The sequence below is a fragment of the Charadrius vociferus genome, unplaced genomic scaffold, assembly GCF_000708025.1.
Source record: "Charadrius vociferus isolate BGI_N301 unplaced genomic scaffold, ASM70802v2 scaffold14, whole genome shotgun sequence".
Lineage (NCBI taxonomy): Eukaryota > Metazoa > Chordata > Aves > Charadriiformes > Charadriidae > Charadrius > Charadrius vociferus.
Window position 1 is genome coordinate 7110399 of NW_009648876.1, and position 18594 is coordinate 7128992.

Here is an 18594-nt window from a genome sequence, read left to right on the forward strand (position 1 = left end):
GGGAAGGAGGGGGAAGGGGGGGGGAAGAGAAAATTTCCCAGAAAGCAGCGCGCTGCGGAGGGGCGGGCCGCTATGCACGCTGGGAGTTGTAGTCCACGGGGGCGCGGCCGCTCCGGGCAGGCGTGAGGGACGTGAGGCCCTGCGGGGGACTCCTCATGAGCCGCAGCGGCTGCCTGCCCGGCTGCCGGTGAAATTCCCGATATTTGCGTTTATAACCTAACGTTTACGTGGGATTTCGCTGTGATTACTGGATTTACGATTGGGGAAACCAGTTAAACGGAAGTTTGTCGCAGGTTGAAAGGCGTGAGGGAACCAGCGCAGGAATCCCATGCTGGGACTGCCTGAGAGATCAGGATCGGGATTCCTGACCTGAAATTGTCGAGGTACCTTGAACTTTATGTTTGCTAGCATGCAAATGTGACAGGAAGGCACGGAGCAGGTTGTGATGTTGCAGTGTTATTTTTATTTTTAGGAAACCTTCTGACTCGACTTGGATGAAGGCAGGAAGAAAAAAACCTGCACTTTTTGCCTAGCTGCATCAGAGCTGCCTGTCTGCATACAACAGTACTCTTCTTTACCGTAACCATCAAACAGAAATGATAAGCTGGAAACCCGCAAAGCATCTTCTCTAGAAAGAAAGACACCCTCATTTTTGATGAATGTTCTTGCAGTCTAAGAGATTGATTTTTGAGAAAAAGATTTTACCAGCTTTTGCTTTCATAAGAGGCAAAAAGGGCTTATAGAACAAGCATTTTGAAACGGAAGCTTATACAGCTTGGCAGCCCTTCAGCTTTTGTAATAAACGTCTTCATGCAAACTGCATTTTCCATTTTATAACTTTGTCAGATACAGTGACATAATTTCTTTTTGTGATGGCACTTTTTTATCAAACTAGTCAACAGGGTTTTCAGGCTTTGCTATGGAAATGTCGTATGTTCTGGCCTGTTTCAAGATGCCAACAACTGTTTGCTGTCTCTTTCAGCATCCCCAATAGAGAAAAGGTTAGCTGTTTCAGTTTTATGACATCTTCCAGCACTGCGTTACCAGCAGATACTAAAGGAACTGATGTCTTTCCTACCAAGAAAAGGTCTGTGATTGATTATGAAGAAGAAAAAGGATGGGATGAGGAGACTAAAGAAATGTCTGAAGGGAAACTCCACTTTTCTTCCTCTGTTGGAGCACCGAAGAAACGGTTAACGAGTCAAGTTTTGCCAAGGCATAGGTTTACCAATGTGCAGCCTCCAGAAAAACCTTTGCAGGCTGAGGAATGGAACAGACTGAGGGAAAGCTTTCAATCACCTGAAGTATTTGAAGAAGTGATGTTTAACAGTATGGTCAGGTGCAACAGCTCCATTGATGTGGCTAAGTCCTTGCTGACCCATGTGGCAAAGAGTAATGGTGACATTGCATATCATTTGTTGGTCAAATATCTGGCGTTATGTGTCCAGCAGGGGCAGACGTCAGAAATTCGTGATGTGTATGACATAATGAAAATCAGATTTAGGATTTTAGAAAGTGGGGCTTACAACCTTCTTATCAGGGGGATGAGTAATTCAGATCAATGGAGAATGGCCTTGACTCTTTTGGAAGAAGTTAAAAAAGTTACGACTCCCTCGCGGACAAACTATGAATCCTGTATCAAAGCAGCCAGTCGTCACCAAGAAATGAACCTTGCCTTTGAACTTTATCATGAAATGTTGGCTAAGGATTTGGTCCCAACCTTGGATGTCCTGCAGGCCTTTTTTGAATTCAGCAGGGGTATGAAAGGTGCTGAGTTACAAAAAGAGCTGTTTGGTATCCTCTTATATTTGAGAGACAACCAAATATACCCTCACAAGACATTTATGCAGAGTATAAAGCTATGGTTTGAAAGGTAAATAATGTTTCAATAGCAAGCTCCAGGTCATGAGGATGGGATTCAGATTATTCCACAGATCAAGTCTAATAAGATCCCTCAACATCTCATTTCGGATGTTGTTTCTCCATGTGAAACGTATTGTCATGAAAAGATATATTTTAATTTTGCTCCAAAATTAGTGTAAAAATGTGAAATTCTTACTGATCTCACCTTTTCTGGTAAATTTTACCTGTTAAATATTGTTTCTTGGTAGAGAAAGTGGGAAATTGTGATGGGTCATGGCTGTCCAAAATGTCCAACTTCAACTGTTTCTGGGGTTGGTAAGGAATATTGATAGGTATGAGGGTTTTCCTATAATCTATTGGAGTATAGAAGTAGTAAGTTATTTGAAAATTAGATTTCTCTCTTTAAGGGAAAGGTGCAGCAAATTTAGCATAGGTTAAGTGAAGATTAAGTGTTCACTTTGTGTCGAATAATAGGAGAGGAATAATCTCAACAGGAGGCTCTTTGTTTTAGCACAGTTTTTATTTAGCAGGCTATGGAGTTCGTTTTCATAGGTAGTGATGGTCAGACTCCGCAAATTACAAGGAGTTATGCTGCACATGCACAGTGTAGTTCCCCTGAGTCCACTGCGTATTTGTCACACTAGTGTATGTGAGCCCATCTATGACTTTTTTTAACTGTTGACTTTGGTTTACGTGAGCTACACAGCCATTTCACAAGTTAGTCTTCCCGGATGGAAAATACAGCTGTGGGAATGCACTACCATTATTTGAATGGTGTATATTGCTGTCCCCCAGCTATTTTCTTTCCTGGGAACAGCTAGGGAGCAGGCAGAGTAGGCTTCAGTCAAGATCAACTGGTTTAGTGGGTGAAAATCTGTCAGGGGGTGCTATTTTCCCAGTGAGTAGAGAAGGACTTACCTGTAGGTGTGCACTGCATGCACAGGAAACTCAACATAATAAAAAGTCCTTGGCAAGGAGACTTCAAGGTCAGCAAATATGTTGAAGAGCTATATATTGCCTGTATATAGTGGCAAACCAGTGCTGCAAGCTGAAGCTAGACAAATTCCTGTTTTGTACCTTTAATACTGTGTTTGTTAGAACAATTCATGAAAGGTTGTGGTAGACTCATGTTTTAAGATGAACATTGCGTGTTTCCCTAAAGGAAGTAGCTTTTCAAACGTGAAGAAGAAATAGAATCCATAATAGAGGGATGAAAGTAGGTGATCAGTTATCCCATCTGGCTTTTTATCTGTACAAAATGCTCAGTTTTACCTGTCTGTTCCAATTGCTGGTGCTGAACTTGTATATGCTGATGGCTGAAAATAAATAAGCAATTTATGTGGAGTTCCCAAAAAGAAATAGGATGTGATAACTTCTAGCATTGTTAGTCTTGCAAAACCAATGCAGATGGGGAGGTAACTTTTGTTGACAAAGGAAACTGATGGTACGGTAAGCACAGAAGTGAACTCTGTAAGTGTAACTGAATAGGTGTTAGTTTTAAAAAAATATTTATCTGAAGAGCAGACCAGCACTGGCTTCTAGTAGTGCGTAGAGCCAGATCCAATACAGACATCTGAGTGCGCAACAAAGAATCACAGTATTTTCTGTTGTCTGGTTGCCTTTGTAAGAAAACTAAAGAACCGCTATGTAACAGCATGAGAAATGGGAAAGGAGGGCAAAACCGGACGGTTATTCCGAAGCCCACAGCATGTGTAAGTGTGCAGCCTATGATAATAAACACAGTGGCAAAGGGAGAGGCACCCACAGTTGCATGTTGGTGTGGGTATTCCTATTCCATTTTGGATCTTGTGGGCAAAAAGGAGTATTTACACCAGCATGATGGCAGCTGTGATAGTGGTGGTGATGACGATAATGATGTGGAGTCAAAAAGTCAATGCAGCATTATGGTACGAGTGTATCTTCTTACTCTCTCAGAGTGATATCTGCATAGAAATCTTGATTCTTGCTTTACCATCTGGTTTCTGAGATGCTTTATGAGTGTGTAGGGCAGCAACTTAAAAAGGGTCAGTGCAGCCTGATTATTTTTATGGTTCTTAATATTTGGGGACAACATAAACTGAGGAGGTTGGTTGTGTTAGTTTTCTGCATGTTATTAAATGCTGGTTCTTTAATATTTTCAGGCCTTGCTAAATTATATATGAATCTTTGTATGATTTCTTTGCAGGGTAGATAATTGATTGGTCTTTATTTCTAAATGTTGACCAAAATAGAATTATTTTTTATCTGTAATTCAGGTATTGTTAAATAAGAATCTAATGTTTTTGTTTATCTTTCCCTCCATACATATTAGTATACCCGGAGGGAACTGGAGAGGACAGCTGACCAACATTAAAGACAGGTAAATGCAACATTTTATTTGAAAGTGAGGTGTTGTCTTGATTATTCTATCTTGAACTCTTCTTTCATAAATATAAAAAATAGCTTTCCTTATATAAGAAAATGTTTTAATACTTGAGAATATGAACCTTTGTTGTGTACGTATGATTTCCCAAACTCCAGTTTCCAACTCATTCTTGTGCATTAAACAAGACCCAACATGCACATTTGGAAAGGAGTTACACTAAGCAGAGCCAAGACAGAAAAACTCAGAGAAAAATAAGAGCTGCCATTTTACTGGCTGGCTTATTTGTTTACTGTTTAGGAATTAAAGACTTTCTTTTTTTGCTTGGCTTTATAATACCGTTGTTTAACACGACATTTAACAGAGCAGCTTTGGAGTGTAAATGGATGTCTTCTTGAAAACTGATACCATTCACACACTGCAGTTAATTTGTACAGATGGAAGGGTTCTGCCTTCCCACCTGATTTTCAGTGAAGACAAAATGATTCTGTGTTGGGTTTTCACAGGGATAACTTGGGTATGTGATTCTATTACAGCACAGTTTTCCTAATGTCTGTAAATTCTTACTTTAAATGTTACTCTATTTGAAATCTAGTTCTGTGTTTTTGTAGCAATTTGGCAACTATAAATGTATTAATTATAAGAATGTCTCCACTGGATTATGGGGTTTTTTTTGGTGGTTTATAAAAATACACTCTGTTGTATACTCTGTAGTAAAAGCACACATAGAGTCTGCTGCTTTTGAAGCCCATCAAAGAACAGCGTAACTCACTGTCCTCAGAGTAGGGGTTGTTCACTGTAAGATGGATTATTATTGCATATGACTGTGTGTATGTTACTATACTGTATTATGATAACTCACCAAATTCTAGATGTTTTTCAGCCTTTAGAGTTTTAAAATTCTGAAGTTGATTGTCTTGGTTAAGAGGTAGCTTGTTATCTTCCTGTCTGTAAACTCTTTACAGACTTTGAGAGCTAAACTAACTTAAATCATGTCACATTTTATCATGGATTAAGAATCTGTGAACAAAGTGGTTACAAGGTGCTATATGGTAGTTATTTTGTGATAACTCTATGAACACTTCCTATTTTGAAATAAACAAATTTGAGGTAGCCTACTTGGCTAAGTATTTGAATACAATTTAAATGGTTCCAAGATAATAAAAAGAATATAGGAGTTTCGTTGTGTTTAAATTAAATGGCTTCTGACAGAGAAGATCCTTAGGATTTAATAAGGAAAAAAAAAAATGTCTGTTGGTTTTGTTGGGGTTTTTTTTCGTCCTAATCATAAAGGACAAAGCCCTTAAGGTGTCTCTGAAACTCATATGGTGATTGTTACTAGACTTATCTCTGCAGTCAGCATAACTGATGTCTTAAAACATGAGATTTGAATTAAAAAAATCAGAACTTCCTAAACTGTGTTTGACAATTTAATAGGCTTATTCATAGGTTATTGTAATTTTGTATAAATACCAGCAGTTACATCTAAGATGCTCATATCCAGGATATTTTCTTCTTCCTCTAGCACTGAGCTCCTCCTTGGGCTGTGATAGTCAGAAGTTTGAAACCCCTGCAAACAAACCTTGAAGTTTGCTGACCATTTGGCTTTGAGAGTTACAAAAAGCTTTGGATTTCCAAGGTTAGCTATAGAAAGCTGCAGCTCAACTTTTTTTGAGCCTGCGTTCAAATTACTGTGGCATGTCTGACTTCATGCTTGGTGTGTAGGTGCCATGATACTCCAAATCTATCTCAAAAAAGTTGTCCCTCAAAAAAGTAGGTAAATGGTCGATTAGTTGTCAGGACAGCTATATATCCTACAGAGGTGAAAGACTTCTGTGTGGGAATTTCTTGGTGTGAAATCCTAAAATTATCAATGAGAAGTTAACAAAAATTGCAAGGTAATTTTAAAGGTGTGGTTGCAAAAAAGCAGCAGTTAGACTAAGGGTCCAGTCTTGTCAGATGCTGAGTGTTTCTTGTGCCTGTTGTGCCTTAGCTCCCTTTGGGAATCTACATTGAGAATTCACAAGAAGAAAGTGGCTTCAGGAGCTTTAGTTGATAGGTGGTTGGAGTGCGTTGATTTGTTGGGGTATGGGGAGGTTTGCTTTTTTTCAAGCAATCTGAAAGGGGTAGTTGCGTCCAGTTCTGGGCTCCCCAGTTCAAGAAGGACAGGGATCTGCTGGAGAGGGTCCAGCAACGGGCTACAAAGATGATTAGGGGATTGGAACATCTCTCATATGAGGAAAGGCTTAGGGACTTGGGTCTCTCTAGTATAGAGGAAAGAAGACTGAGGGGGGATCTTATTAATACTTACAAATACTTAAAGGGAGGGTGCCAGGGGGATGGGAGCAGTCTTTTTTCAGTGGTGCCCAGTGATAGGACGAGGGGTAATGGGCACAAGCTTGAACATAGGAAGTTCCATCTTAACATGAGGAGGAACTTCTTTACCTTGAGGGTGGCAGAGCACTGGCACAGGCTGCCCAGAGAGGTTGTGGAGTCTCCCACTCTGGAGACATTCAAAACCCGCCTGGACGCTGTCCTGTGCAACCTGTTGTAGGTGACCCTGCTCTGGCAGTGGGGTTGGACTAGATGATCTCCAGAGGTCCCTTCCAACCCTGACCATTCTGTGATTCTGTGTGATTCTGTGATTCTGTTGCAGAAGGATCAAATTAACTATGGGACAGGTCCTTAAAGTTTAGGCTTAATGATTGTGAAATAGCCTCATAACAGTTCATTAGGCCTTTCTTCTCTGTTGCCAAACTTTGAAGTTCCTTAATGCAATTAGGTGTATTTAATGGTAACTTTACAGCTATACAAGCAGCCAGTCTCATTGTTTATATTAATATGTAGGCTAAGCCTGCAGTGGCCACAGTGGGTTGAGCAACTGGAGTGAATTGTTTGTATGCAGCAGTGAATGTCCACTGTTGGGATTCCATGCATAACTTTTTTTGATTCCGTAAATGCACTGTCAGCATTGCAATTAACGCAGTCTTGGCTTATGGTATGTGCATTAATGTATAGACATCAATTGTTGGGAGAATTTAACATTTCTGATTGCTATGGTTTTAGAAATTTACAATGGCTTAGCTTTGGCATCTCTAGGATAACTCTGTGGAGACAGCCAGGGGAGAATAACTCGTTCCATTTTAACACTTAAAGCTCAAATCCTGTGATTCACTTCTGAGATTGTGCTTGTGAAAATAAGGTATTTGGGTGGATTTAGAGAAGAATGGCTACTCCTTCAGTTCAAACTATGCCCAGCTGGGTGAATATAGGCTTCTGAACAGAGCATGATAGAAAGGAAAAATGTGAAACATCAACAACATATCTTGCACATAAGAAAAGCCTAAGTGGGAGCAAGCTGCAAAAAAGTCATTGTTCATCAGCCAGGAAGAACCAAAGACCCATTCAGACTGTGTCATTTTATTGCCTGTTGGAGAAGCTACTAGATTATGCTTATTTTCTTGGTACCGGCTGGAGTGTACAGTCTGGTGATGAAGTGCTTGAGAACAGACATGACTGACTGTGAATTTCCTTAGTGTATGTTAATGTCTTATCTGACCGTTTCTTTTTCCTTCTTCATGTAGTTGTTAAAGAGTTATGTTTGGAAAAAATTATAAGTTTAACCCACAATGCAAGTCAAGAAGTGTACCCATGCATTTTATGTATATTTGTAGCTCATTGGTTTGTCTTTAGAAAGTGTATCTGCAAAACTTTCAGATAATTTTTTTAGGTGGGAAAAAAAGGTTAAAAGGTTAATGTAGTTCACAATTCAAGCACAGAGATGCAGGTTGTTTTGTCTCAGTCCTCCACTGTTACCCTAACCTACATGCTGGTTTTGTGGTGGGCCCAGAGGTTCATGGCATGACATACATTTTTGATCTGGGTATGGAGTTGTGCATTGTGTTGATTATGTGTTGAGTTTATAGGGGCTAATGGGAGAGACAACTAGGAAAGAAAAGAATGAACAAATGGGACATGGAAACAATGACAGTTTCAGTTTGATTTCCTTCAGACTATGTGTTAGGGCAGTGGTCATGGCTGTGGGACATGAAACAACATAAAAGGCTAGATATGAAAAAAGATGTTTGTTCTTTCTGTCAATATAGAGTTCTGGGGGATCATAGAAAAAACCAGAGGTGGCCAAGTTAGGCCTGTCTTGTTTTGTATCTTGGAATTATGTGTGTGCTGTGCTAGCAGGTGGTAGGACCAAAACCCCAGCTCATAGCAGTTGACATGGTTCTTGTGGTTGTGGTTTGTATTGATGGCCTCTCCCAGTGCTGAGGAGTTTTTGTAGCACTAGGTTGGTTAGACAAAGAGTTGTGCCTCTTGGGTGGCATGGATCTGTGTGTTCTTGGTAGCATTGCCTCACTCGTGCTGGTCTGGAAAATTTTCCAGGGTCTGCTATGACATGCCAGCACTCTTCTTGAGGAAACTAAGGAGTTTGAGGCCTGTTTTCTCACAGCCCCTATTGTTCTATTCTATAATCTTTTCTGATGGATTTTCAATCTCTTTGGTCTTTTAGTATTAAAAACATGCACGGACTGATCAGTGGAGAGTTCTTGTGTGTGTCAGAGACAAAACAATGTATGATTTGGGATTTGCAGAGCCACAATTGTTACCATAGCTGCTGGCCCTGCAAGAGGGAAACTAAGAGTACTGAGAAGTAGTCAATGTGAATGGTAAACTGTTCCAGTGCTGCATGCAGTCACGCGATCACTGACATGGCTGTGCATGATGGGGTGATGTTTCTGGCTCTGGGAAATGAACACAAAATGATGGCATTGGTTGACTGTAGCTGCAGAGCTTTTTCATCTGCAGCAGTCCACATTCCTAGATACAGTGTGATGATATTTAGCCTGTGCTACAGTGCAGGAACAGAAATTTCTTAGCAATCAAGAAACAAGTAGTGATTAGTCGCCAGCAGATAGCAATGGAAAGCTGCTTTCTGTTTGGGTGCTGTCAGCCTAGTATTAGAAAATCTCTGGTGGAACTGAGCATCATACAGACACGCAGAGCCAGGGTGACTTAGTATTGCTGAGGGCTTTCAAAGCAAACAGTATTTCTGTTTTATTCACATTCTGCTCTCAGTCTGTTCGCTTTGACTACCTCGGTGAGATCTCAGCAAACAGTCTTAGCCTAGGAGGAAGTCTGATAGCAAAAAGACAAGTGGCACAAAGAAGGTAGTCTTGCTCATTATTTGCTTTTCCAACCATACAGCAGATTTATGTTACTTTTTCTTTCTCTCTTTCTTTTGTATTTTTTTTTTCTTTTGGGTGAGGTTATTCTTACACCTGTGTTAGGTTTGGTTATTCCAAACCTTGATAAACGAGGCACAGATAGCTTTTGCGTAGAAGCAGTCAGTGTCGCTATAGCAGAGCATGTCACGGGTGCATTTTCTTGTTGTAACACTTTGGGATGGATTTATAGCTAGACCAAGGCTCTGGTCTGCCTGCTAGCTTCAGCTAGTATGCCTACAGCTACTTCCTGTATTCTGGCCAGGCCAGACATGGTGACTTTCCTGTGTAGTAAGGAAACTTCAAAATATTAGAGATGTGGAAATTTGTGGTAATGCTGAGAATTGAACTCTGATCTAACAAGGCCTAAATAAATGCTGATGAATATTTAAATACTCTTCTTTTTTTTTTTTTTTTTTTTTTTTCCCCAGGCTCTCATGCAGAGTTTTAGTCCTAAATCCTCAAATGTCTGTAGAGTTAAATCTTTGATGCTGATCCCATTGAATCACATGGAAATATTTCTGGTGACTTTAGTAGGTTTTGGATGCATCCCGGAAAGAGTACAACTGATGTTCTGGTGATTGTACTGCACTCTTGTAAAGAATTGTGCTCATACACAGACAATAAGTTAGTAAAATTTAAGGTATTTCTTACTTAAAAGTCTTTATCATTTTATTTTCTTGTTTCACTGTTATTACAGCGGACAGTGCCCAGTTTGCAACCATCAGTTGGAGGATGGTGACCTCACCGAAGAGGAGTATAATAATCTCAAAGAAAGAATAATAAGGGATGTGATTCATGGAACTGACACTTTTAGGAAGACAAGTCCACAGGTAGGTCTTGTACTCTGTCAGGTTCATTGGCTAGGAGGGTAATATACAATTAATGTCCAGGTACTTTGAAAACACCACAAATCTTTTATTCTTTGCTTTAAACGTTAATAGGCCATTAGATGCTCAAGTATCCTATGTATCTTTTTCAGCTGTGTTTATAAAATGGATCTAAATCTTGACCACAGTTCTACTTCTTACTCATTTTTTGTGGAGATGGTGGTTCAGCCATAGCGACATTGAATGAAGCTGAGCTCCGCTAGATGGAGCCCATACCACATTTCAGCGTAGCTTTGCTCTACCTTTATAAGTATTGATGTCATTTTGATGCAGCTGGCACCTCCGTTCTGCATTGGTTCTGAAAATACGGAAGAGGACACCAGGTTTAATTCTTCAGGCTTTCTGCATACACAGACCTTGTGTGTGTGTAACAGTTATAGAAACTTGAAACAGTTAGTGTTGGGGGGCTTGTAGTATGCAGAGCCTGTTGTTCAGACATCTAATTTCCATGCAAATTTTCTCCTCGGTTCAGGACTTTTAGCTGATCTGGCTGTGAATTGTACAGGGGAGTAAAATTATCCTTAAAAATGTAGTAATAGCTTTAAGTATTTAATGGATACTGGTGTTCTAAAATATTACAAGATAAACAAAAGGATGTGTTTTATTGTACACTGTACAACTAACTCTTGTCTGTTCTCTAAAAGCCTTTGTGAAAATTATTGTTGAGATTGGTTTATTAATGAAAGCAACAGCAACAGAACTTTTTATTCCTTAATCAGTTAACTGTCTAGTCTGTGAAGTTTCATTTCTGTTCCCTGTGATGACTGCTGGCTTAAAAATTTCAAATTTGTCAAGTACACAAGGCTAGGTTAGCAGTACTAGTTGAAGGTGGGGAGATTTAGGAAGGGAGTTCTGGGTTAACAGGACATTTGTGCCCAAACTGAGCAGTAGTAGAAACTATGTTCTCCCTGTTTGAGAACCTGATTGATCAAATGGATGCAATCCAATGAAAAAAGACTCAATACACTATTTTGATGTCAGTAGATTTTGTTAGTCCGTGCAATAGCTGAAGTGCCATCATTTCCCCCTCTGGGGCCACCCACTTGCTAATTCCAAGTTGACCTTGTTCCAGTTCCCTGTTGGCAGGTGGTCACCAGGAGATGAATGGAGATGAACTTGGTGTGTTCACTGTTGGCCATAGAGCCTAAAGCCTGCTCCCTCAGTGAATTTTGAACGTGGATGTGGGGGTAGAGGCAAAACAGTGTCGTGATGCGTCAGAGGTTTCCAGAAATAAATTTGGGACTTTTTAGTTGCCTTTGTGCTGTGAAAGCAGATGTGTGGTGATGAAAATATGCTGCCCATTTTAGGTATGCCCGACTGTGTGGCTTCTCCTGCAGCCAGGGTTTTCCAGAGGGGAAACTAGGTGAAGAGGCTGAAAATAGGATGTAAGCAAGTATATCTGAGAGGGGGGTTTCCATTTTCCAGTCAGTCACTTTTTTGTAGTAGCCACAATTCAAATAGAAAACATATTAGCTTTCTATTTCTTCTTTTCTCTTAACTAGTTTTCTTTAGTGCATCTGTGTTTCTTGCAATTAAATGATTATTCAGGGAAACAGTTTGAGTTGTTTTGAGCTCTAAACATTTTTTTCCAACTATGTTTCAAATTAAATATGTAAGGCATTTGGAATCTTTTTTTTTTTCTTTCCTTCACTGAGGAATAGGCTTTTGTCTTACTTTTGCAACAACATCATGGCTTTATTTGATTTTATTTCTCTCAAGAATAAATGCAATCAGAGTAGAAACTTAGGAGCAAAGATTTGGTTTGTTGAGGATCCACCAACAGTATTCTGTTGAGCTGTGACTAAAACCAAAGAATCTTTTCTGTAATTAGTTTTAGGAAAGAAAATCAAACAACTTAGGTCTTTACATCAGAATGGTAGTGAATGCTATTTACAAATATGTTGAAAGGTGGCTTGCATTAACTATAAAACTTATTATCTGTGATAAGGAAATACCTGTTACACATTAAACATAGACATTGATTCAGATCTTGATGCACAACTACTGAAAGGTCTATTAGGATGTCATATGATGATCTAATATAGCGAGCTGCAACTTTGCAGGTTGTCATAGAAAGAAAACAATTGTAACAAGACGGTCACCTTTTGTACCAATGTCTATATGAGGTGTTTAGTTTAGTTTAGTTTAGTTGTTTACTCTGGCTGCATTTAATTGGGAGCTATGCCATTGAGCCTGAGATGATATAATTGGTATCCTGAGAGGCAAAATCAACTTCTGCTGTGATGACTTTCATGTTGCAGCTGCTCCCAGGTGTTTCTCTCAAATATGTAAGTGCATAATTCATATGCAAATGAGTAATTTCATTCCCTTGGTGGCTACTAAATACCTCTGATAAGCCTGGAAGGACTGTTGTGCAGGGGGAAGGAAGCACGTGGGACATGTGTACGTGCTGTCAAGAAGGCAGGAAGAGATGGGTTTGTGGGCATGTAAAGTCCCCACGCTAGTTCTGGGCTAAGTGTGTAAAGGGGCTTTACTTATTCTACAATATGAGAGACTGGAGGGAGAAGAGGAAGTGACCCATTCATCTCAGTGTTATTTTTGCAACTGAATGAGGTTGTGCTGTTTCCAGGGAGCCTTGAAAATAAAACTCTCTTTTAGATTTATACCTTTGCTTTTCTGTAATGCTTTGGTTCTCCTTCCACATGTGCATGTTTCTCAACTCCACGATGTGCCCCAAAGCGCTGTGTGGCATATGTCTGCTGTTCGGAATGGAGTAGTTTGTTACTTCCAAAAAACCTATGTACTCCAAACTGTATGAAAACTGTGTCTGACACAATCTGCCCTAACCCCATCTGGCAGAGCCTTCACTCCCAACTTCCAGTGTGATCTTCTCATTCTTCTACCTGCTTTGTTGAATCTCAACTTGTGGTCAAAGTCAGATAAAAATTGCCTGCACTTGAGCTGTTTCCAAGGTGAGCTACCCTTACCTGCCCTGAGATGCCTGGGTGATTATGGCTGTCCAACACTGCACCTGGATGTCGTGCCTTCTTTGCCTGACCTCAGGGAGAAAGAGAAGGCTAGTTAATTCAGTTAGGCCTGCTGTGTCTCCTGAGAAGATCAGGGGCTGAAGAAGAGAAAACCGCTTCCCAGCAAACAGCTGATACTCTGTGCATAGTGTGCACCACAGCCTGGGCTATGTGTGCTGTTTACCTCCTCTACCTCTTCTCCCACATATGTTACCTCTTCCCTGTCACTGCTAGGGAGCAAAGAACTTTAAGGGGAGGAAGGAAGGAGAAAGCTGGGTGGAATTTCTCCCGTGGGTTCATGTGCCCCCTTCCCTCCCAGATACATGCCACATTGCGGCAAAGTGATCAGATTCCCGGGTGTTTGTCCTCTACAGTAGGAGTGCAAAAATGTGGCATGCTGCTGAATGCTGCAAAGCACTGGGATGGGGGCTGCTTTGGGCAAGAACAGTTCTTGTGGTTTCTTCTCAGGTGGGAATGACTAAAAGTCCTCTTGTCATTTCTGTGGCGGGGTGGGTCACTTAGGTTCTGGTTTAAAATGACAGCACTTGGATTCAGAGCTACCTTCTGCAAGAACCGAAAACCCTGCTGGTGCCAGCATAGGTTGAAAGCTTGCTTTTAGTTCTGGAGAGGGATATAGAGGTAGTGAGCTGTCGTTAGGGTTAGGATTAGGGCTAAGCCTGGACTTCAAGATGGTTGAGATTTCTGAGCTTGCTTTCTTTTTTTCTTGTTTTTTTTTTCTCTCCCTCCCTTCCCTCCTCTCCTCTCATCTCAGGCGAAGGTTGGCTTAGAGCTGCTCAGGTTGGCTTAGATGAGCAAGTTATGAATAATTTTTGGATAGGTATGAGTTACTGGCTTGTAGGTAGGCTGGGGTTTCAGGACGGCAAGGATGGATGAACCTGTTATTGCTGAATCTAGAAAGTCCTGAAAGTGTGATGTTTAGAGATTAGTGTTTTGGACAGCAGGTGCTGGAGAACTTGAGTTAGTGTTAGAGTCTTACAAGTTCATTAGGATTGAGGGAGAGCTAATGCCAGTGGAGATGAAGGGCTTATTGGTAGCCTTTTGGGTATGTGTTGGTGTTGGGCTATGCATAAGACTAGGGTGAGAGTGGATATTTGGGAGTTAAAATACTTGAAGCACTTGCTTAATATGGCTGTGATCAGGCCAGAGCATGAAATTAGAGGTGGCATCAGTAAGGACAGATGGGTTACCTAGTCTGCAACAACACTGATCAAAAGACTTGCTTATAGCTGTTTTATTATAGGATGACCAGTGCTGAACAGTTCAGTTTACAGGTTTTGCAGAATAGCAGATTGACTACTAAGTCCGTTGTTGCCTTGTGGCTAATTTTTAGTTATGGAAAAGGTATGGTCATTAGCTTGTAGGTAAGGGTAGGGATAGCATTAGAATTAAATACACCGATTAAATACAATTAGAATTAAATACACTGATATCAAGTCTGAAGATCCCTGGATCGGGAAGATGTGCAGTCATAGATCTAGGGAAACCCTACAAAGATGAGACAACGTTTGCAGATAGGGTTGAACAGCTTTTTTTTTTTTTTTTTTTTTTTTTTTTTTTTTCTTCAGATCTCTGCTAAATATGGGCCAGTGGTCTCAGTCAGGATAGGGTTAGTATAGGGCAGAATCCTGCGTTGCCTTAAGAGGCAGGTTTGCTGCTAGGTCTTGTAACATCCACAAGGATAGAGGAGAGCTTGTCTGAATGGGGCTCAGGGTTAGCTGCGGGTTCGTTTCAGTGGCAGTGTTTTGGCTAGAACTGAAGTTAGTTTGGGGGTTAGAGGGAACACTAGCCTCAGAGCTTCAGCCAGTACTCAATCTTGTAGGTCTAGTAAGCACAGAATAAAGACAGATAATGGTTTATGGTGGGTGTTGAGACAATTGCAGTAGCAGAGCGCTCAGAGTCTGACAGCACTACAGCCCCAGCTGCAGCCTTTATCCTGCTTACTTTCTGTCCTGCCTCCATTTAATTCAGGGTGAATGTTGGGCTTTTCTTGTGATGTGATCTGCTAGAGGGGAGAGAACTTCTGGCAGGAAGGAAAAGGAGAGGAAGAGGGTAGGCCGAATGGGAAATGGGTGGTGAGAGACAAAGGCAGTTGGAATTTTTCTAGGGTTTCTCTTGTATCTTCCCTTACCCCAGAGGCTCCTGATAATGGAAGCAAACAGCAGCACAGAGAGTCTTTTGGCAGGAGGATAAAAGACTTAGCTGCTTCCTTAGCAGCAAGAAATAGATCTAGATGAAAACATTATAAATTCAGTGCATACTTCTTTCCCTCAATTACCTCAGTGTTAGAGAATCTTTCTTGGGACTGGGTCAGATCTTCTGGGGTGGTCCACAGTCCTCCTTTTCTCAAGTCCTGTAGCAAGGAATGAGTTGGGATTTTGTTCAGGTCACTTGGTCTCCTTTGCCATCAAATGGTTATGCAGCAAAATTAGGCCACCCTGCAACACAAGAATGCTCCTTTCTTCCAGTCCGCTGTCTAAACATGTTTCGTTGTCCTCCACAGTCTTCTTAAACTACTACTTTGTCACCTCTGTGTTGGGAAATTCTCCTAACATGATACATTCTTCATGTTGCAGTTAGTGCAATCAACCAAGAATAATCTGGTTCTAATTTTTTTTTTTTTTTAATACCAGTTGCTTGGTTAAAATACAATTTCTAACCTTAACTTGGTTCCACTGTATATCACCTGAAGATCTTGCTAAGCAAAATACAAACTTGGTTTGCAGATGCAGTGATTTTCCTCAGATCTGTATCTTCCTTACATTAGCTAGAACATATAAGAAGAAATTGATGAATTTCACCAAGGTTTAAGAATGGCATACCTTTATAAAATATTTGTTATTTCCTGTTCATTAGCTGAGCACAGAGGCAGACAGGACCGTAAACACGAAGTCAGAACAGTAACTTTTAACTAAAGAATTAAACTAATCTGAATTATTTGAGTAGCTGATTTTTAAGTTTATTTTATCAGGAACCTCTTGGACACACAGTCCTTTACTTGCAGTTCATGTATTCCACTGCGTAAGATCTTGAGACATGTTTACATAATGCAGACTGCATACACTGCTGTCCTTTTTTTAAGTGTTCACTGTCTCTGAACATTGCTAAGTTCTGTGATAATACTTCTAAAGTAGAATTAGTGTGAGCACATGTTGATTTAAGACACTTTGAAATGTTACCTCTTGGAACTTCATTATTGAATGATCCTTTACCATTTGGTCCTTTGCTCCATTACCAAAGGTCCTTCTAAGTTGAGGAGCTGGTCTCCAGCTGTGGTCATAGACAGATTCTTATGATGCTGGAGGCACCTATGTGGAATTGTGTAATATAGAGCTTCATTATAATTTATGATAATTAGAATAGCTTAACAGGTTATAATAATTTCATGTTATCTATCCCATGCCTTATCTCTTAGGATTTGATTTGTTTTAGAACATCAGCAATTTGAGCAAATGTTTTCATTACACTATGGTGATCATTTAAGTTGATACAGTTCCTCCAGAAATCTGTAAAACATAAGTGCATTCTTCTATATTATGCGCTGTTTCATCTTTCTGATGCTAAATTTCTTTTTTTTTTTTTGTATTTGTCATTTGTTTGGCTTTTGTGCCATCCCCTTTCCTAAATATCTGTAAAATATTTCATATATATGGGAATTAGTAGAGAACTTTGAAAGGTGCTGCTAATTTTATAGCATGACCCTTTGCTTTTTTCTTTTTTGCCCTTTTTAATGCTTTAACTAGTTCAGTGTTTTAGTAGCTTGTTATGAAGTGTTGTGACAGTTTTTTTGAAAATCTAGTTAGTGCCCATCTGGTTCTGTTTTACCTACTTTTTCATTGACACAACAAAAGAATTTTTAGAGACACTCCTTTGCAAAAGGTGTGCACATTAATCGTATTCCAGAGGGTTCGCACAAGTTTTAGCGATCGGTTCAACAGTATAATGTGAGCAGAAACTGGGTGCATAGGTTTATAATTCTCTGGATTGTTTCTAGAAATATTAAAATAGAGGTAGAACATGTGGTGCCATTCAGTCCCCCAGAACAGTTGCTGTTGCTCTTGAGATTGCAAATATTAGTTTGCATAAGCATTTGGTGGCCGTGTGATTTTTAAACTGGCATAACTAGCCTTACCATCCTGCCAGCTGTTCATTCCTGCCCGCTTTGGCCCCTGCAAGCGTGCCAGGAAACAAGTGAGCGCAGCTCCGTGGCAAGCAGGGCATAAATCTAGATGAAAAAGTAACATTTTGGTTTCTTGTGGGTGTTTTTTCAGCTAGACCAGTTCCTTATTCAGATTTGCTTCAAACGTTTGTTCCAGCGTAGCAGAGAAAGCTGCATGGAGGTCTGTCCCACTGTTTGATATTCATGTAGCGTTTTTCCACATGGATATTATCAACTGTCTGTAATTACGTGCTGGTCTCCCTCACGTCCTTGGGACACTGTCTCTTCTATAGTGTGCATGATGCATCGCTTTTATGTTATTCCACTGTCTTTCTGTAATGCCTGTTACATTGTATTTAAGCATGCATCCAAGTCAATCTTTTCCTGGTTTAGCATTCTGTTAGGTGGTTTGCCCTAAGAAGAAAAGGCTTCAAAATAGTGTTTTTAATTTTGAAAGCACTGTGAATTCAAAATATTTCTGCCTTTGCAAGGTTATTGTGTTTGTTTGTTTTAAAAGAAAGCTTGGTATGGTCCATTTCTATACTCTTGTACTTATGATGGCAGCCCGGCAAAGATGAGGGCTTTTTCCCACTGAGGATGGCAGCACAAACTGCTTGTTCTTCCCTCAGTGTTAAGCGTGCTCGGGAAGGACGTTTCGGAAGCGCGCTGCCTGGATTGTTGAGGTCTAGGTTTTGCACTGGCCTTGGGACTGACCCGCTGCTGCCTGGTGTAGGCAGGCAGGAACAAGTCCCGTGACAACACTGCCTGCTGCTGATGGAGGACTACGAACAGGCAACACAGAGCACATCTCAGCCAGGTCATCAATGTGCCTGCAAGTACCTTCCTGCTTGTGACGCTGTCTCTGACGGCTACAGCCGTGACTCCTGCATTATTTGTTAACTCTAGAAGCATGTAACAGAGGACAAACAAACCGCGTACAATCCAGAGTACATAGTGATACCATACACAAAGATGAGAAAAGCCTTCCTGCTTATAAGGGTTCGAAGGGGATTTCCAAGCTTTGGAACTGTAGGGGAAATATTCAAACCCTTCAGGCATAGCAAGAAACAGATTTAAGAGT

General features: G+C 40.5%; 1 protein-coding gene across 1 annotated transcript in view; it reads left to right on the forward strand.

The window, feature by feature from the left end:
• The first annotated feature begins 872 nt into the window (after nt 1-872).
• KIAA0391 (KIAA0391 ortholog) overlaps nt 873-18594 on the forward strand; it is a 53023-nt gene continuing 35301 nt past the window's right edge. Inside the window, exons 1-3 of the mRNA XM_009886951.1 lie at nt 873-1873; nt 4175-4222; nt 10160-10292. Coding sequence (XP_009885253.1) covers nt 873-1873; nt 4175-4222; nt 10160-10292 — 1182 coding nt within the window. The remainder of the gene's footprint in view (nt 1874-4174; nt 4223-10159; nt 10293-18594) is intronic.